Below are 21537 nucleotides of genomic sequence, written 5' to 3'. Positions count from 1 at the left end.
GAATCACATTACATGGACTCCCATTCAGCCTTCAATGCTACTGGGTCTGCTTGGAACAGCCTCTTGCTCTTCACAGACATCATGGTGGCTGCTGAAAGCTGCCCCACCCCCGCCACCCATTATAGCATCCAGCCATGTTTAGGAAAGAGAGCTTTTGGGGAGATCAATTTCAGCCTGAACCTGAAACCTCTGGAGGAAGTATGGGTTGCCACTTGTTTGTCGGAACATGCCCACCCATTATATTCAGTATATCTTCCTACTGCCCCTCAGAGTCTCTGAAGACCTTACTACAGGTTGGGAACCATGATTCAGATCTGGATTTGGATATGGTCATCAATGGCCCAGTTTGGTTCTGCATCTGGCAAGACTGGTCCGAAATATTTCCATCCCCCACTGGCTGAAATGCATAATCCAAGAGGTGTAGCCCAGCGCCTTGAAACAGCACATAGGGAGTTTAGTGGCACCCCTAAAACATTCTGAACCCCAGATGGCTGCATAGATTTCTTACTTCATGGGTCCATCCCTGATTTCTACCATCCACAGTTTTGTAATCATTTACTCAAATAAAAACATAACAGGATGCATCATACAGAAGTTTGGCAAGACAGTTTATTGTCACAAAATAGTTAATAACAGAATAACTTATAATAGTATGAACTAGAATGAAGTGTTTACTGTTTTTTAATCATTTTTTAAAAACCTCACATTGTTATGACAAAATCCAGTAGCTTGTGTCTCAAAAGTCATCGATGTAGGAATGTCTTTTGCATAATGATGCAAGTCAATGAAAACTATACTTCAACTGTTCATACAGTCGTAACATATATTTCCTGCTTTTATGTCAATGCAAAACAGCCATTTAAAAAAGTAAAAATATATATATTTATGTACAAAATATTTTTTCGTATCAAATCCTTTTAATTGTACACTTAAAAAAATCCCAACCATCACAAAATGCTATGTTACATCGAGACGCATCCTACAAGTTACATTAAGGTTGCTATTTGCTATGCGTATAGTAGTGCAACTGGAACTGGCTATGCTTGAAGAGCTGTTTGCATACCTGAAAGTCACTTTTACTAAGAGTTGAGTCCTCTTTGCATTATACAGGGAACTGCCATAAATGGGCCAAAAGAACAGGATGGTCAGCTTATGGATACAAAGGGACCTATCAAAAGTAGAAAGCTATGAACAAAAATCTAGTACAGGGATCCCCAAGATGGTACCCTGCCAATCCCTTTCCTAGTGCACATTAAATGTTTTTAGAAAGTAGGTGTGGCCTGGTGAGGCTTTTGCCCAGCAAGGCTTCTGAATGGGCTACTGGAGAATTGATTGGCTATGCAAATTTTTTTTATGTTGGTTCAGCAGCAGCTGCCTCTCCAACACAAGGCCTTCACTGTATAACTGAAGGTAAGCTGCGGCAATCATTGCATGGCTGTCTCCACCTCCTGTGGCAGGCATTTTGTAGTTGTGCCCAACATGTGGTGTCAGAATTCCAAAGGTGCCCACACACTCAGAAAAGCTGAGGACCCTTTTCTAGTAGGTTACCCATACAAAGACCAGTTAATGGAAACATGCATTATTGTAATCACTGTATTTTTCTAGAGCTCAGTTTGTATAACACAAACATATGTGCAAATCGTTAAGTATACAAGCTCATTAAATTCAATCCCATGCTGTTCTGAGTATAGACTATCATAGACATCTAACTGGCAAGCAACCAATGAGATAATTTCTGTGCCAACCAATGAGAAATTGTAAAGGATTTATACATACCTAAGTCTTGTGTTAGAACTGAGCAGTGTTGGGTCCCAGGCTTTCTATATGACAAAGTTGTGCCCATTCTAAAGTCATGCAGAGCTGCACTTTGCCCTTTTCAAAAACCTCTCATTTGAACAGAACATACAGAAAGCTGAATGGGACAGGATTAGTAGCTTCCCTGAATTTTGCATCATTTACAAATCAGGCCCTTAAATCAGATTTAATCTAGATACTTTAATCTATTCCACTTAATATTTCTAGTAAGGCCTAGGAGGAGGAGCTGGTCTCATGGCTTAAGTGCCACTCAGCGCTTAACACCCACTCAGGGCAGCTGTCCCGCCCCTGAGTGCCTCCTCCTCCAACTGGCTTGCCAGTCTGTCCAGCGGCCTTCCGTCCCCCACCCAACCACCCCCTCCTCCTTGCACTTCCTTCTGAGTCTTGGAGGCTGCAGATCCCTGCCACGAGAGAGATGCCCCTGCTGCTGAGTTCCCTTCCCAGGGGCCTCCAGCCTTTCCAGATCCTGGGCGGAGGGAGAGGCCATCTGCAGAGTTCTTTCACCCCACACCCCCAATCTAGCGCCTGTTGTATTCCTGAATGCAACGGGCTTTGTTCCTAGTTTAGACAGAACAGTCAACCCAGTTTAATGAAAATAAACCAAGTTTCAACTTTGCCCGGAAGTGAACTGTGGACAATCGACTCTTTCTTTTCCCAAGTTCAGTATCCATTTCATTTGGATTTATTGCTTATTCAAGAGGTGAACTTGATTAGAATATTTTTGCATGGCTGAGGAGAAATCCTGTCTACTTCTCCTAACCTCCAGATTTTATACAATGCACTTCTCTTCACGGCAGTCAAAGGGAAAGGTTTAAGATGCTGTTTTGAATGCCTAATTTAGCATCTACTTTGACTTCAGAATTGCTCCGGTGTCACAATTGTTTAGAACTTCCAAATCTGTTTCTAATTTAGGCTTTATATAATATATATATACAGGGAGAGAAGATATAGATTCCTTTCTTTTAAAGTGGGAATTGACTTCATCTGCTACATTCTACACCAAAAAACCAAAAACACACAAAACATTTTGGATGCATTTGGGCAATAACAGTTTCTGTCGTGGAAAGTTATATCGTGAGATCCGGTTCCAGTATAAATAATAAGCTGATGCATGGGCTGATTCGATACCCAAAACAAAGATCTGCTTTGTTTACTTACATGACAGTTTCAAGCAAATCAAAAGGCGAGCTGAGAAGGGAAGAATCCTAACTGGGTTTTACCAATGGTGTTCTTACAACCAAGACTTCAATGAATACATATAATATTGAAAACATTTGAACAGCTGAGAATTGGAGCATTCTCCATCTGTGAAATCCCACTGGAACTGCTCTCTTGCTATTTATCGAAGCCTCGGATCAGTTTCATTACCCAAAATGAAGGACTGTTCTCGTCAACATACGTTTTTACAGATTCACTGCAAAGCAACTGAAGCAAGACCCACTTTGAATCTCTGGTGAAATGCCCCTAATATAGATAATCAGGATGTTCCTTAAAATATCCGAGTCCTTTTTTGTTTTGTTTTTTTACAGTATTGCACTTATCAAAGTCGATTATTTTGGCATTTAAAAAAAACAACAACACGTTGCAAATGAAGGCAGACAAACCAATTGCATAGCAGTTCCTTTTTTATTCGCCCGAGGGGCTTGTGCGCACTGTTGGGAGACAGGTGGACATTTCTGTCCTCAGGTGCAGTGATTTCATGGCCAAGATTTACCAGTCTGTAATCCACAGAAGGCGTGGAATGCATCTAACACTCTGGGGTTGGTTCCCTTTCTGAGGTCTGCTTTCAACTGGTCAGGATGCATTTCGAATTACATGGAAAGGTGAAGCGTTACGGCGTTGACACTTTGAGGCCCAGCCGTCTAGGGCTGAGCCCACGTTCTAGCTTATTGTAAGAAAGCAAGGCACTTATGGGTTATAGCAATGCAGACGCTTAATGTGCAGTTTGGTTAATACAATAAAATAAGTTAATAGTTTGATTTTCGTTCCAAAAAATGCGGGAAAGCTCTCCCCTCCCCGTTATTTACATGTCCTTTATAGAACTGATTTTATAAAAACTCAGCAACTCTTTTCTTTATTGCCATAATTGGGCAGAATCCCTTAAGAAGGCATCCGGATTGAGCGCTGCTAAAACCAACGGGAGCCATGCAAGAACATAGTTCCCATTTATATCAGTGGTGTTTGTGCAGGACGGTTTCCCACTGGCCTGTGTTCTTTGTTATTTTTTCCTGACCACCTTACGAAAAGAAACCTGTTTTTTTTTTCAATGCTTGCTTCAGGTCACCGAGTCTGAGTTTACAGGGGGGGAAGCTACGGCATGAGCAGAAGTCCGCTTGCAGCAAAAGAAATCTGCTGGCTCTCTAAAACGGCGGTACTAGTGGCACTTTGACCGTCTTTACTTCTGATATATGCGACGATTTCTGAATGATGCAGCTGGTCGTCCCCTGCAATTTGTCTTTTCCTTGGGCAAGGTTTGTTAAGGCCATGGCTGCGTTGATCTCCTTCCAGTACGTTTCATCTCTGTTGGACCTCTTTCTGTTAGCTGCACTAGAATCAAGGGACAGGAAACAGGTATCGGTACGTTTCATGATTCGTAGTTATAGTACCATTCAGTTGTACTGAAAACGACAAGTGATAACAACGTGCAATGCACATGTTAAAAAAAATATAACCAAATCAGACACAAGAGGGCAATAGAAGGAAGAGATAAGGCGAAAGCAAACTTCAGAAGCAGAGGGGCTAAGCTAAAAGAGGCCTGAACCCAACGGGGTTCTGGGTTCACAGGTGGGTCTCCTTTTTTCTCATGTGGAACAGTGGCTTGGTATTCTGTCTGAATGCAGCCCTAATTTGCCAATTTTAACTTTAAAGAAAGAAGTACAAGATAGATGATTATTCTAATTAGATACAATTCGTTGGGAAGGAGAACACGTTTCTAAGACACTGATAAAATGGAAAGGCTCCTGGAAGCAACAGTCTCCCACTGACCCCCCCAATAGCAAAGATGTACATTGTCGGTAGGCAAGGGATTGTACCTGTGAGTAGCAAGGAAATGGTAGAGGAAGGATTGTCTGAGGAGACCTCTGGGTGCGCCTGAGCCAGGCAAGAGCCGATGGCTTCACAGGACAAGGGGAACCCAGGTGGCCACATATATCGCGTTATCATTCCTGCTGTCTGCTCATTTAAGCGGAATGTAAAGAAAGCACCAAGTTGTGCCCTTCCAGCTCAGACATTCATTTTTGTGGATAGGCAAATGGCAAAGGCAATATTTACTCACCTCTCACACTTGTTAGTTCCAGTCTCCATAGTTTCTGAAATGAGAGAACAAGCTTGTTAATTTTGCTTTCATTCATTCATTCATTCATTCATTCATTCATTCATTCATTCATTCATTCATTCATTCATTCATTCAATTATTGTATTTATGTATTGCCCTCCCCATAGGTTCAGGGCAGTTTACATGAACCAAGAACGATACAGGTAGCTCCATTTGTAATAATGTGACAACAATAACATTAACATAGTAATAACAGTAACAACATTATAGAATGGTGGAATACTGCGAAGAACATCAAATTCAACTCATACTGAAGCCCAGTGGGTTGGGAGAATCTGTAGTGGTTGCTGTAAGAGGGAGGCTTGGGGGCCAATGGGAAGCGCTGGTTCAGGTCAACCTCAACCAAATGCCTGGTGGAGGAGCTCCCTTTTGCAGGCCGCAGAGAACTGGTCGAGTTATGTAGGCTTTTCGCTCAAAGGCCCTAATAAATATCTAGGAACAATCCATTAAACCAGTGATCACCAATGGATCAGCCTTGGGTTTTTCATCTTCATCCCTCTCCCCACAACTGACACCCTGTGAGGGAGATGAGGCTGAGAGAGCCCTGATAAAGAAGCGTTTTCATTGGCTTCTTCAACAGAATTCACAACCACCAGGTTGATTTTTCAAAAAGACACCATTCTGTAAACCATTCCTGGACTGAAGTAAAAATAAAACAATAAATACACCATGTGATGTTATTTGCTTGTTCTGGCCTCAGCCACATGCCTCGTTTGCTGTCGAATCGGTCCATCAGGACCCTGGGCTCAGCTGGCAGCTGATTCGACCAGGTGGACCCAGGGCTCTGGATGAGGCTGAACACACTTCTTTTGAGCTAGGGACCACCAATATATTAGCTTTTGGAGACCTGTCAGAGCTCTCTCAGCCTCACCTACCTCGCAGAATGCCTTTTGTGGGGAGAGGAATGGAAGGCGTTTGTAAGCTACTTGAAGAATCCTTCAGGTCGTGAAAAGAGGGCTATAAAAAAACTTCTTCTTCAAGGAGCTGGGGACCCTCTGAGCTGTGCTTACTTAGCTGAAATTGTGAGTGTCCCACATTGAAAGACAGAGAGGCCATTCTCTTAAGAGTGGTGCCATTCATCCCTGGAGGAGGAAGTGATCTCTTTCTCCGGGCGCTGAGGATCAAAGACCTTGTTATGCAGCCACTGAAATATGTTGTTGGCTGAAGCATCTCCTGCTCTCCTTGCCTCCAAGAAGCCTCACTGTTTCATTCACCCCAGGGGAGGGCTATTTTTCCCTTGGTTAGGAAGGCCTCATTCTGTTTCTGCCATTCCCCTAATAAGACTAGAATGCCTGTTCCCTGTTGCTTCCAAGAGGATTATAAATCTCTTAATATTGGAGTTCTACGCACTATTAATAGACGTTTGCCGCATACAACAATATTCAAAGTGTAACATTCAGGGCCAAGATATTAGTCATTGGCCAATGGTCGCTCTAAGCCACCTCATGTCATTTTTTGGTGCCACATATTTATTGCATGCCAATCTTCCCTTCAAATGCTGTGTGCACAGACATGAATGCTGCAGTGCTCATAGCCAGTAACCCTACCAAGGGGAGAGCTTAATTCCTTGTCGTTGCAGAGAATGTCCAGTTTGGAAGGAATGCAACCATCTAAGCTTTTTCCTTAGTTGACTGCTGGATGTCTGGAAATAGTCTACACCAGCTTGGTGTAGTGGTTAGGAGCATGGACTTCTAATCTGGCAAGCCGGGTTTGATTCCCCGCTCCTCCACATGCAGCCAGCTGGGTGACCTTGGGCTCGCCTCGGCACTGATAAAGTGTCGAGCAGGAATATCAGGGCTCTCTCAGCCTCACCTCCCTCACAGGGTGTCAGTTGTGGGGAGAGGGATGAAGATGAAGAGTTGGTTCTTATATGCCACTTTTCTCTACCCAAAGGAGTCTCAAAGCGGCTTACATTCGCCTTCCCTTTCCTCCTCCTCCCACCACAGAAACCCTGTGAGGGAGGTGAGGCTGAGAGAGCCCTGATATCACTGCTCAGTCAGAACAGCTTTGAAGGCGACTGTAAGCTGCTTTGAGACTCCTTCTGGTAGAGAAAAGCACCACATAATAACCATGTCATCTTCTTCTTCCTCTGCAAAATTCAAACCATTTCTGGATCAGGATCACATTAGGCCCAAGCTGAGAACACCTTGACATAGCCTGGCAAGTCACTTTAGAGTAAGGGGCTACATTAGCCTTGCTTGCCCCCTTTTGAAACCCCTTAAGCCCCCTTAGAAGCTAGTCCAGTTTTGAAGTCGAGGATTCTAGAATCAGCTTTTCTGGAACATAGATTGTTCCAGATTTCAGTCGCAACCGTACTTACGGGAGTGACACCCAGCCGAAACGCCTCTCTGTCATTCTTTATGATTTGCAGTTTCATATTTTAAAAACATTCTCTTCTTCCTGGCTATGGTGAGAAGATTCTCCCAAAGAAAGGGAAATGGCCAGCTTAGCTGCACGCATAACAGCCTCTTTGTGCGCTGTGTGTACAAAACACAGCAGAAAGGGACAGAAAGAGTAGTCTCCCCCCCCCCAATGACTTTCCAATGTATTTCCTTGAGCAAATAGCACAGTGCAGATTTATCATTTATGCTGCCTCCTGGGGAAGCAGCAGAGTCTTTCTTCCGAGAGTGTATGCCTTGCATACCACTCCAAGGAACGCTGATTGTGTACAAACAGTGGAATTTAGGCAAAAATTTAAACAATGAGATAGTGCTGCCTTGCATTATGCCACATCTGGGTTAAATAATGTAAGTGCTAAGAGAGTCATTCAGCCACGAGCTGAACATCCCTGTGTTAGGCCTACCAGATGTGCCTCACGGTTTCTTGCTGTGAAGGACAATCCTTTGTCACCAAGTGGGGTACCACTTCCTGGGATGCCCCCGTCGGGCTCATCAAACCTCGTGAAATGAGCAGTGCAGTTCTATTGGGTCAGTTTCACTTATTCTGAAATGCGGATCTGCTGATCTGAAGACTGGACAGAGCTCTCAAGCAGACTGAAAGAACGTCTGCAGGAGACTCACCACCTGTGAACACCTAAGCCTTTTCTATATGCATGCTCAACAGTTACCGCACCAGAACCAAACCCTCACTGAACTTTATCCACCAGGAAAGCAACTGCTTGAAAATCCTTTGTACAAGCTTTAAAAAGGGGGAAGATGTAAGATACTTGTTCTGCTTATGTTTTGGTATTAAAGATGCAATCCTATACATGCTTAGCTGGAAGTAAGCCTCACTGAATATAATGGGTTGCCTTTATTATTATTTATTATTATTATTATTTAATTTATATCCCGCCTTCCCCCGGATGTGCATTTGGATTTTAGGATGGATTTAGGATATTTCTGGTTTGAATACATATACATCATTCAGATCAGAAATGTCTGTCTGTCTACCTCTGTATCTACACACACACACACAAAAACCCCTCATTCATATTTTCTGAGATATATTTGGATGGCAAGATGGTGTTTTTTCAAAATACTAGTAAATGGGTTCTGAAAAGTTCAGAAATAATCAGGAATATACAGGAATGTCCAAGGCCATTTTAAAACTCCCAGGACTGTTTTTCTTCAATTTAACAATGTCTCTTTGTAAGCCTTCTTGTCAGGTCTTGGCTTGCCTGGTTGGTTTGGCTTGTATTAAATTGGTTCTGGGGTGTGCCACAGCGGCCCATTGTTCTGCTGGGATTCCCTGGCTTGACACTGGTTCTTTTGGTCTTGACACATTGTTCTACATTTCTGATGAGAGTCTTGAGTCTGATATTAATTCTGTTGGTCTTGTTGAGTCTGTTTGGAGAGTTTTGGTTGGAGTTCTGCTTGGAGAGTTAGTGGTTTCTGCTACTCTTTAACTGGTGATGCCAGAAGTGGACCAGGGATCTTCTGCATGCAAAACATCCTCTGTCTTGTGAGCACTCCAGAGCAATAGTAGCTCGTGCAATTTTTTCCTCCTGGCTTCTCCGAGACGAAAGAGGTTAAAAGGGGGGCTGTAGCCCAGAAGAAAGAGAATGTAAAGTACATATTGTGTCAGATGTTTGGCAGCTCACTGAGTGGTTCTGATTTTCATATCAAACCTGGCACACGGCCTCTCAACTGTTTCTCTTCCCATCTCGTGTGAACTGGCCTTTGTTGCTTTTGGAAATAACTATGTTGATCCAAAGTTTCTAAATAATCTAGAGGAGGAAAAAGAGTGGGAAGGAGAAAACAGTAGGACGTGGCTGAATGACACACAGAATTTACATTGATGATTTAGTGGCAATGTAGTACACTTTGATGGGTTATTCACAGTTCTTCCAAACCACAGTTTAAAGGCATATATATATATAAGGGATGCCGTATAGAGCTTCACAGAGAAACGGTGAAGGGCGACACCGAGTTAACTTGAGTTCTTTCCGTCTTATTGTTTAAACAGAAATGGCTTGAAAGTACACAAGGAAAATATGCGTCTGCGTCTTCAAAATACATATCCCACAGACAAGGCACAAAAAGGGCTTTTGAAATTCGGGTGAGTGAGAAAAAACCATTTTTGCACTATTTTTGCGACTTTCCCGCTGGCCCACTATGGCCACCAAAAGCCAGCCAAAACTTCTAGAATATACTTTTAGGGTGGGATGCTCGGCGCCTGAAGCGGCCGATCTCTCCCGGTGCGAGCACCGTGCCGTTGGGGGGGGGAGGTACTGGTGTCAGCACATCTGCGGGCGCAAACACGCAGGCGTGGAGCTCTGCGCCTGCATGTGTGGGCCTGCTGGTATGCTGACGCCCGCGCCTCCCCCCCATGGCGCTCATTGTGCCAGGAGAGACTGGCTGCTTCAGGCGCTGAAGTGCCCAACCCTACTTGGAACTCCAAGGGCACAGAGTTCTGCATTTCAAGCGCAACCCTTGAGAAGTTTCCCGAAATCACGTTTTTTGCGGCCCTAATCCAGCAATGAATTTAAGAGTGTGTTCTTAGAAACTGGGATGAAACTGATGTCCAGAATAGAAACCTTGAGAAATGAATGAGGGAGAATTTCTACCTCCCTGGAATTCAATAGTAAAAACTGCAGGACTTCAGCTCAAAAGTTTCAAACAGAGGGTCCAGTTACTGAGTTGGAATTTATACATGGTTGACTTTGAACTCAACAGAGACTGAACCAAACAGTCCCTTCTTACCAGTTTATGCAAGCTAGATTCATCATATTTTGCTAATTTGTCAACAGTTGGAAGTGGTTCTCAAACATTCAGACTGATCATGTATTCTGCTGACTGGATCTTGTTCCCACCTGGGTCTTACAACATAATTATGTCCCAGGAACCTGGTCCTTCTCTTTGTCATCATACTCCACAACCACTACTCATTTGCTGTTTGCTGGTTTGGACATACATTGTTCCAGTAAGTGAGGACCTAATTATACATTACAATGTTTACAGATTTGACCTTGTAGACCAGTAGAGTACAAGTATACTGGGAGTTCCCTGCTGAAACATAGATTGTGGGGACTTCCCAGATGAATTTTTTGGTCACAGAAGGTCTCTTCTCTTGGTATTAAAGTTGGGGGGCAGGGCTGCCCCTGAAATGGCTTATGTGACCTGTCTCAGCTTGTGAAATGGCGTTTTGGTCAGCTAAGGTCCCCCCAAAGGGAAGAAACTCTGTTTACACTGCCTTGATTTCCATGACGGAAAAACATAAGCTCAGAATACAGCCAACAGAAAAAGCAGCAAGTCCTTAATACAACATTTAAAAAAAAGACCAAAGAAGAATGTAAAAATGTATTGCAGTTGTTGTTTGATAAATACCATATACCATTACAGTTAGAGTGTTTCCTCAGTGGAACAGGCTTTCTCGGGAGGCAGTGGGTTCTCCTTCTTTGTAAGTTTTTAAGCAGACGCTAGATAGTCATCTGACAAATATGCTGATTTTATGAACTCAGGCAGGTTGTGAGTGGGTGGGCAGGAAGGGATGTGCTGGTGTTTGTCTCTTGTGGCCCTTCCTTGCATACCCTGGGAATTGCTGATTGCCATTATGGGATGGTAAGTGAATTTCCTCCAGGCCAAGTTGGATTCTGGAGATTTTGGGTGGAGGGATCACTTGGGCATGAAATTGGGGTCATTGTGAGTGGGTAGGTGAGTTTCTGCATTGTGCAGGGGATTGGACTAGGTGACCCTGGAGGTCCCTTCCAACTCTATGATTCTATATTCAGAAAGACATTAAAACATCACAAGATTTTGTATGTGGAATTCCTAAGGGAAGCTGATGAATCCCAATCCAAGGACAAAACATGAATAGAACATATAGTAGAGGGAAAAATGAGTCCCCATAATAATTTCATTAAGGCTTAATTAGATCTTCAAATTAGCATTGAACTTGCAACTGTATCAAACTCAGTTACCACAGATCAGGCCATGAAGCAAATCCTTCTCTTTCTGCACACACTATTCAGCAAATTTCATATCTGATTTCATCTCTTTCTTTTAATTTTACCTGTAATACAGGCAAGGCATGCAACTCATTAAGAAATTTGCTCCCCCCAATAACACACACACACAAATACCCAAGAGTCATACTTTGACTCTGCTTCTAAATAATCCAGCCAAGGGTCAGGTTCTGTCTTCTCTCATTTTTAGAAAACGGTAAGAGAGAACTTCTAAAATCGAAAACAGCCTCTTAGGTTAGAATTAAATGCAGCCAGGATAAGCAGGACTATAGATTCCAATTGTGTCCAGTTTTTTAAAAAACGAGGAGGGAAGGGAATAGATTTCTGAGCCATATTTTATTACTAATGCTGACATTATAGCCGTAAAACGTGATTTACTTCTATTAGCGGGATGTGGGAGCAGACCCTACATTATGCACAGGACCAGAAAGGTTTTAAAACTTCACACAAAAAGTTTCAGAACAAGAGAACCACAGCAGTTCCCTTGTCCTCCCCAGCACACATCAATATAAAGAAAAACTTGCCCTTGGAATTTAAGACTATTTAGGATAGCAAAAGTGGGGAGATTTGAATTCTTCAAATCTTCAAATTCTTCAAATCTCAAGGCCAGAATCCAGCAGAAAATCAGGCATATTTAAATCCATCAAAATGACTGACCTTAATCACACTCAACTTTGTGTTGAGCCCAGATGTAAATGCAACTTAAACAAACACAAAACAAAAGGCAATTTGCAAGGCACTGCATGCATTTAGAGTGACAATCAAGAACACCAGATGATAATTACAGATGGGGTTTATTTTATTTATTACTAGCCCGAAAGCCCATTGCATCCTGGAATGGGAGTGCCCTCCTTGGCGGCCAGGGAGCATGTGGCTGTGAGGCTGCATGTGCGCCTCACGGACGGTTTCAGGGGCAGGCGCTCCAGGGGCTGGCCCAATCTGGGTGCGCCCAGCTTTGCCCGTGGATCCGGAAGCGAAGTCCGGACACCCGGAGAGGTCCCGGACATAACTCCGCCCACAGATGGTCTTCCAAAACATATAACAGTTACAGATTACAGATTGATTCATTTGATTTTTAGATCGCCCCTCTCTGCGAGCAGGCTTGGGATGTTTAACAACATATACAAAGCCATACAGACATAGTTAAAGCCATTGAATGGTTAAAATAAAATTATCAATTTAAATAAAGTGCTCTGACCATTTCCACCAGTAGGGGCTTATACTGACCTAATTCCATATTTCGATGGTGGGGAAGTGGACAGGAGAGGGAGGCTCATCTTGATATTACCATATTTTGGAGTGAAGAGTCAGAGTGGAGGACAGTGGAGGACAGAGAAGGGAAAGACTTGGTGACAGGTTTTCTTCCAAAATGTTGCTTTAGAAGTTAGGTTGCTACCAAGCATCTTTGTAATGCCATTAAAAAGAAATTGACATTTTGCTCTCCCCTTTGCAAGAGCCTGCTGCAATTCTAGCACACTGTCTGTAAACTTTTTCTAAAATGATCTACTTTTATGGTGCTGGGTGAGCACAGATGTTAAAGGAAGGTAATCCATGTTATGTGTTCTCCCCAGAAATTAGTACATTGTAAATGGTAAATAAGTGAGTTCATGTGCTCCCCTGGAATTAGTTTTTCTTGGTAAGGGATAAAAATGCTCATCATAGATGTGAGTTTATCTTGAACGGTAGTAAATAGACAAAAGCTCATAACAAAGTGGGATTCAAGGATTTCTCCTTTGGCAAATCATGTGAAACTGGACACAAGTACAATGCAAATAAGAATCAGGATCACTGAACAAATATTTGCCCTGAATGCCTTGTCAGAACTGGGAAACCGCTTTAGGCTTGATCTTCCCTTTTAATGTTAGCCTTACTGACAGGCCTACAGACTTTGCAGATGTCAGGCGGCTACTAAATCATTCCCTAACAATGCTGGCATAAGTCCACATGCCTGAAGAGTCTAATCTGTTATAGGCCGCTGCTTTGAGAGAAACTTGTTTCTGAAGAGGCATTGCATTAGAGGAAATTATAGTGTTGTAAAACCAAGCCACAGTGGCAGAATAAGAAGGAACTGGGAAGGAAGAAACATCTTCGAAATATCTGTAAGGAAAAACCAGTGTTGTGTGATAAGACGGAAATACTTTTCATGTACTTTGCAAAAACGCATTTAGAATTTTGAGGGCAAAATAAGGCCCTGGAACATGAAGCCTCTTCTTGCAAACTTATATTCAACAAGTAGGGACCTGCAAGGATTTGTGAGGAGCAGCTTCTTTTCTCCCCTCTTACTATTTCTTCTTTCCATTTCCTGAAAGCCAACATAGCCTTGACCCCAAGCTTGAGAGCCAGTTTGGTGTAGTGGTTAGGAGTGCGGACTTCTAATCTGGCATGCCGGGTTCGATTCCGCGTTCCCCCACATGCAGCCAGCTGGGTGACCTTGGGCTCGCCATGGCACTGATAAAGCTGTTCTGACCGGGCAGTGATATCAGGGCTCTCTCAGCCTCACCCACCCCACAGGGTGTCTGTTGTGGGGAGAGGAACGGGAAGGCGACTGTAAGCCGCTTTGAGCCTCCTTCGGGTAGGGAAAAGCGGCATATAAGAACCAACTCTTCTTCTTCTTCTTCTTCTCAGTCAGGGTTTCGTGAAACCCTCGGGTGGCCCTGGAAGGGTTTCCCAAATGGGTATTAATTAATTTTTTATATATTTTTAAAATGTGTTAAACATTTGTTGGGTGATATGATCATATGGGGTCATGCCGACACCCCCCCATGGCCAATGATGGGATGGAGGGGGTGGTAAGGGGAGGAGCCACAGGTGGGCGTGTCCACAGCTATGCTTTCCAACCATATTCTGCATGATTATGCCACGTCTGGGGTTTTTTGAAGCCCGAAGAATGTTTCGGGGGTTTCTCAAGGGTAAAAAAGTAGAGAAAGGCTGCTGTACCCTTTTCCTGCTTCTTTCTCACCTCCCCCACCTACTCAGCAGTCTACCGTTTATCTGTTCCCTATCCTTGGCTACATGAGCCTCTTGTGGCGCAGAGTGGTAAGGCAGCCGTCTGAAAGCTTTGCCCATTGAGGCTGGGAGTTCGATCCCAGCAGCCGGCTCAAGGTTGACTCAGCCTTCCATCCTTCCGAGGTCGGTAAAATGAGTACCCAGCTTGCTGCTGGGGGGTAAACGGTCATGACTGGGGAAGGCACTGGCAAACCACCCCGTATTGAGTCTGCCATGAAAACGCTAGAGGGCGTCACCCCAAGGGTCAGACATGACTCGGTGCTTGCACAGGGGATACCTTTACCTTTACCTTATCCTTGGCTACATTTATTATTTCATGTATATCCTACCTTTCTGCACAATGTAGACCCAAAAGCAGCTTAGATCATTCTCTTCTCCTCCATGTTATCTTCACAACAACCCTGTGATTAGGTTGTATTGAGAGTGCTTGTGACCAGTTAGAAACAAGCTTACATGTTTTGCTACACGGTCCCATCTTATACCGTCATAAGACGGTATATTATCCAGCCAACTTTAGACCAACATCAGAGACTCCCGTCAAAGGGTATAGCTAAGAAAACCATCAAATAACTTTACAGCCTGTGAAATTTTGTGCAGCTGCCATCAAATTGCGTGGCATTTATATCAGTCAGAAAGTTTCCTCTTTAACTGAACAACATACTGACTTTAAGTATCCATAGATCAGATCATGGTGAGAATTAGATATATTGATAGCACTGATATTGAGCTTCTACCTAAAATAGCTACCAATGTTTCGAAATGGGTTACCCCAATTTAGGATAAAAATACAGGTGTTTCAGGACTTCCTTGTCATTCCTGCCACGAATGTTAAAGTTTCGTATTTCTAATGTACTCAGAAGATGTTTTAAATATAGGTTAATTATAAAAATACATCTAGTAAAAATTCCCAAGCTCAGGGGGGGGGGGGGGAATAAGAGAATGGGTACACTTTACCAAGGCTAAATAATCTATCATCATGACATAGATTCTATTTGAGAAGTGAAATACCTTTTTTCTTCTGCCATAGTTCACAGAATACTATTACGGGATGGGATTGTGTGTGCCTATGGAGAGACACCTTACAACACTGGTCCCCAACCTGCGGGCCGCGGCCCGGCGCCGGGCCGCAAAGGCCATGGCACCGGGCCGCGGCTCCCTCTCCCCGCCCCGCCCCCGCAGTAAAAAACTTCCCAGGCCGCAAGCTTGCGGCCCGGGAAGCTTCTTACTGCGGGAGGCGGGGAGAGGGAATCAGGGCCGGGCCGCGCCCGTGCGGGCCACGCCCGCTCGGCCCGATCCGCGGGCTCGGCGTGGGCGCGGCTCGCGGGCGCGGCCCGATCCGCGGGCGCGGCTCGTGGGCGCGGCTTGATCCGCGGGCGCGGCGTGGGCGCGGCCCGATCCGCGGGCGTGGCCCGCGCGGGGCGCGGCCCGCGGGGGTGCGGCCCGATGCCTTGCCGGTCCCCAGCCTCGGAAAGGTTGGGGACCACTGCCTTACAAGGCTGTGTTGGGCTCAGTAATAATGTTTAGGCCCCTGGATAAAAGCAGCACCTAAGGTCCCTGTCACATGAGCACCCATACCAAAAGAGCATGGGCACATTTCAAGATTGTAAGAGAACAAACCAAAACAAGTGGGTGGAGGGGGGGGAAGGGGGAAGAACCACTCAGACCGATTCCACAATTGTGATTTCATGGTGTGTTTTCACTGCACTGGGGTCTAAATGGAGACTTCGAATTTGCGCCTGGCATTCTGCATCTGTGGTTTTCTCCCGTCAATGGCCAGCAGGAGTCCAATCGCACCATGTGTTTTGCATTTCCTTGGAAGAGTGGGTGGTCTCATTTCCCAACATGCTAAACCCCCCACCCACCCCCTTTTTTTGTCTGAGCATGCACTCACGGTGTAGCTCAATCAATAATAAAGGTTTTTTTTTAATCCCACACACCCCATCCCTTGATTCCCATGGAACTCAAATCACCCAAGCAAGTGGGTCTTTTGTTGATGTGCGCTCAATCAACATGCAGGCATGAAGGCAAAGCACAATGACCACCATTCCACAAGTGTTTTCCTGCACAAAAGTTACAAAGTGCTGTGATATACATTAAACCAGGGGTAGTCAAACTGCGCCCCTCCAGATGTCCATGGACTGCAATTCCCATGAGGCCCTGCCAGCATTTGCAGGCTCATGGGAATTGTGGTCCATGGACATCTGGAGGGGCACAGTTTGACTACCCCTGCTAAACCATAAAGTGCATTTAGAGGCTGGAATGGGAGATGGGGGAGGTGAGGGGAGGGGAGGGGGATGTGGAGTCCTCGTTTCTGACATTTAACTTTTTGGAGCCTTCCTAGAAAGCAGATTGGATTGTTACTGCAATTTTGTGTTGTAATGCGATCATGTTCAGAATTTTAAAAAAAACACAGAAGGGAGGGCAGGAGGAGAGGCAGATTATCGGTCGTAGCTGATACGTCATCACGGGGCAGGAATGGAGGAGGAAGCAGATTCGAATCCCATACTTCCTGATTGGATAAGTGTGAATTCCCTTCCAAGGGAGGGGGAGAAACTGCGTTTTCTGAGGATACTCAACCAATGTGGCAAACAGAGCGTGCATTTAGAGCTGCACCTTAAGAACACAATTTTTGTGTGAAAGGTTTGTTATTCTGCAGAACGTTAGGAAGGCCATTGCCCCATTTCTTGCGGCTGCGGAAACTTCATAAATTAGAGTACACAGTGGACAGACTCGTACGGTGCAGTCCTAAGCAGAGTTACATCATTCTAAGCTCACTGGCTTCAGTGGGAGTTTGTAGGGCACAACTCTGTTTAGGATTGCTCTGCTTGCCATAAAGTTAAGCAAGGAAAAGGAGTCAGAGAGGCTCTTGGCAACGGCTGGGCCTCCAAAAAAGCATGTATCGCCATCTAATATTCCTCTGGCTTGGAGGGTCATTGGATGTAATCAATATAAAGGAGCTTCTTAAAGGCTTTTGGTACAGCTAGCAAAAAAATACTCCAAGATCTTCCCACATGCTTTTATTTAGCTCTGTTGACGTAGTTGTAACTTGACAAAGTCTGCCTCTAATTATACATAGCAGTCATCTGACCACAGATAAATAGATATTACACAAATCTTTGGAGAGAATAATATTTGGCTACTATAACTTTTGGAATTATTCACTCCACATCCTGACCTTAGTACACCAAAAATGATTCATAATGTTTTTGGGATCGGAGCATAAATATTTTTACTGAACAAAGAGATTGGCATCTCCGGCCTCTGTGGATTTTCACGCTACATGCATTACTTGTGAATAAGAATGCCTTTGTTTCGGGGACATTATTTATTTGTGAAAGATGACGGTAGAAAAATCTGAACCTCAGATTAACAAGTGTCAATGGCTATTTCCCCACGTGTTCATGGGATCGCGCCCCCAATTGTACAAAGCAAATACAATGGAATGTCACAAGGGTGACTTCTTTGAAGAAAGTTTCTATATTGTAAGAGTTGTTGTGTAATTCAATTTCGTGGCTGTCTCTAGAGAACAGAACCCAGACTAAAGTCTATGTTTGCGGCAAGAACTGAATCAAATGCACCATAGAATCATAGAGTTGGAAGGTACCTCCTGGGTCATCTAGTCCAACCCCCTGCACTATGCAGGACACTCACAACCCTATCGCTCATCCATTGTAACCTACCACCCCCTTGCCTTCACAGAATCAGCCTCTCAGTCAGATGGCCATCCAGCCTCTGTCTAAAAATCTCCAAAGATGGAGAACACACCACCTCCCGAGGAAGCCTGTTTTACTGAGAAACTGCTCTAACTGTCAGGACCAATGAGAAACTGCTCTAACCACTTTAACTGCCATGCCGCAGATCCTAGATGACCCACAGTGGGGAAGAAACTATTTCTCTTATGCTCCTGTGTGGATGATACAATGCAAACTCTCTCTACGTATACCATGCAAATGTTCATTTGAAGACACATGGGCATGCATGATTGACAGATGCTTCATCAATGGAAACAGGCCAATGTTAATCTTTCATATTTTGATTCACAGCAAATAATTGTGAAACGCAAAGTATTCTAATGCTATGGCTCTCTGAATTTGCTAATCTAGTAGGAAAGGTGGGGTCAGCTTCCAGATGGGGAAAATCCACATATGCTGTCATTAAAAATCATGGTTCTGGAGGGTACCCAAAGCTATTTTCCCTTCTGAAACAGCCATCTTGATTCCCCAGTATTGGTAAAACACCTATATTTAAAGGTAAGGAAGTTGATTTTGATCTTGCGTAAATTATTTTTTATTATTAACCACCTGAGCCACCAATGTGCTTTAAGCTCAAAACAAGTTTATACTCAGGTGCAGTATTTAAGTTCGGCAGCCTCTAATCTGGAGAACTGGGTATGATTCCCCAGTCCTCTACATGCAGTTAGTTGGGTGATCCTGAGCCAGTCACAGTTCTCTGAGAGCTCTCACAGGGTAGTTATTGTGGGAATAGGGAAAGTAGGTAATTGGAAGCCGCTTTGATACCCGGTAGTAAAAAGCAGGGTACAAAAAAACAGCTCTTCTTCTTAAACAGTATGAGCAAGAATTCCAGCAACCAGAAAGTATTAGATAGTCTACTAGAAATTAGACAACGGTTCATTAGCAGACCACTAAGCACAGAAACCACCATAAGAAATGCCAGTGCTCATAGACCCTCACAAGCTGAGTCCATCCTTAATTATTATGGCTAGCAGATGTACTCTCCATAGTTCTGCTGGTGTTTTGTCACCAAAATATCCCTTGGAAACCAGCTCCAAAAGCTGCTCTTATTAGTTGTGTAAACTATTCCTAGTTCCATAACCTACTATCAATTCTATAGGATGAGGTCAGGTTCTAGTGGTTTGCCAAAGGAAGATCATTTCCTCTCTTTCTGTGCTCTATTTTATAAACATATATACAATTATGTCTTCTTCCTACCCACATTTTCCTTGGCATCTTTTTAAAAAACACAACCGCCCCCCACTTTTGTCAATTCTACCAAGTACAAGGAAAGGGCCAGCATACCTTGAAGTGGAGCAGGGTGCCTGTTACTGAAGCCCCCTGCACAAACATGTGCAACCACTCCACTACCATGCTCCTTGCTTCATCCACTGCCCAGTGCCCCTGGGGCGAGGACTACGGGCAACTGCAAGGAAGGGCGGGGGGAGGGTTCTTGAGCAGAAAAGGGAAGACCGATCACACACACATGTGGGGGACAGGACAGAAACAAAGGAGACAAAGGCAAGGAGCCTAATGATAGCCAAGGGATGGGGGCCCAGGAAGCACTTCGGGTGTCATTGTCTCCCATCACTCCCAGATGGGACTATCTCGTTGCAGAGAAACAAGCTCAGGGTTCACATTGATTTGTCATTGTCATGAGTTAAAATTATCTTATTTTGAAGGGATGTTTAAACATTACCATAGCGATCAGAGAGAGTTAGGGCAGTGGTTGAGAGTAGAGGAGTAAACTACCCCCCCGCACCGAGTCTCAGTAAAATTGTCAAGCGTTGAGTGGTCCCCGGTGATAAAAAAGTTGGGGACCACTGGCTTAGTGGATCCAGAACTACTAATCTCCACTTGACATGGATCAGTATCTAATCTTCAGTTGCTACGCAGCCGAGAGATAAATATTGATCAGTATATATCCCCCGCCTTAAATCTCTTGGCCTATTTCAGATCAGAATACCTTTATTGGCATAATTACTAGATTCGATAGTAAAAGAGTGGAATATATAAGTGGAGATAACAATATACAGAGCACCAGCTTTGAAATCAACTACATCTCTAAATTATTTGGTCGCTACTTGATTCATCTACAATAAAAAAAAATTTCTAGAAACTTCTAATTTAGCTATCTTCACAATACGGGTTGAATTCGCCCCATTCAACACCTTGCTGACAGCAAGTTTCTCTTTTACACCCAATTTACATTTCTTGAAATACTCCAAGAGGGGCTGGCGATATTTTGGGAATTTTACACAGTCAAATAGAATGTGGGCCGGAGTATCCAGCACTCTACATCCACGAAAGCACCATCTTTCCTCAAAGGAAATTTGTAAAAATCGACCTTTCAGTACATTTGAGGGAAAGATGTTAAATCGTGCCTTAAGGTAGGCCCTTTTAGTTGACAGATCATCTAATATTTATGAATATGTGGGCACACCTTTGTATTTTGGCAATGCACCACAGTGCCATGGAGAGCATACCCTTGTAATTGTTGAGGCCAAGGAATGAGCATAGAAATTCTCTAATCTCTTGAGGTATTTGCTTCCTAACTGCCTGTGTTACCAGAAAGGAAATACCTAGCCCCTGTGTTGTAGTTTCTGAAGGACTATTTTATTAAATCCTTCAGGGATGTTAAAGTCACTCAGAAACTCACTGGCAACAATGAACAAGGTTGTGGGTCTCTTGGCCTATTTGTTTACAGAGTCTATGGGCTCAACTGCCGTTCAGTTCAATAGCACCTGAGCAGCAAACATGTCCCACAAATGGAAAAAATGTTACGATCTTTCATTTATGTATGGAAAAAACACTCCCTTGGCTATGCCATGAGTCAGTTGTTGTTGTTATGTGCGAAGTCGTGTCCGACCCATCGCGACCCCATGGACAATGATCCTCCAGGCCTTCCTGTCCTCTACCATTCCCCGGAGTCCATTTAAGTTTGCACCTACTGCTTCAGTGACTCCATCCATCCACCTCATTCTCTGTCGTCCCCTTCTTCTTTTGCCCTCGATCCCTCCCAGCATTAGGCTCTTCTCCAGGGAGTCCTTCCTTCTCATGAGGTGGCCAAAATATTTGAGTTTCATCTTCAGGATCTGGCCTTCTAAAGAGCAGTCAGGGCTGATCTCCTCTAGGACTGACCGGTTTGTTCGCCTTGCAGTCCAAGGGACTCGCAAGAGTCTTCTCCAGCACCAGAGTTCAAAAGCCTCAATTCTTTGACGCTCGGCCTTCCTTATGGTCCAACT

The 21537-nt window shown here is 44.1% G+C and overlaps 1 protein-coding gene across 2 annotated transcripts in view; it reads right to left on the bottom strand.

Moving 5' to 3' along the window:
- Positions 1-595: 595 nt before the first annotated feature.
- MKX (mohawk homeobox) overlaps positions 596-21537 on the bottom strand; it is a 66494-nt gene continuing 45552 nt past the window's right edge. Inside the window, exons 6-7 of one of the 2 annotated variants that reach the window (XM_077303702.1) lie at positions 5090-5123; positions 596-4362 (exon numbers count right to left, since the gene is read on the bottom strand). In XM_077303702.1, coding sequence (XP_077159817.1) covers positions 4176-4362; positions 5090-5123 — 221 coding nt within the window. In that variant the 3' untranslated portion in view covers positions 596-4175. The remainder of the gene's footprint in view (positions 4363-5089; positions 5124-21537) is intronic. The other variant, XM_077303703.1, reaches the window with a different exon arrangement.

Source organism: Paroedura picta, chromosome 11, assembly GCF_049243985.1.
Source record: "Paroedura picta isolate Pp20150507F chromosome 11, Ppicta_v3.0, whole genome shotgun sequence".
In the NCBI taxonomy this organism is placed as follows: Eukaryota; Metazoa; Chordata; class Lepidosauria; order Squamata; family Gekkonidae; genus Paroedura; species Paroedura picta.
Note: the sequence above shows the minus strand (reverse complement) of the source record. Positions and strands in the feature narration are given on the sequence as shown.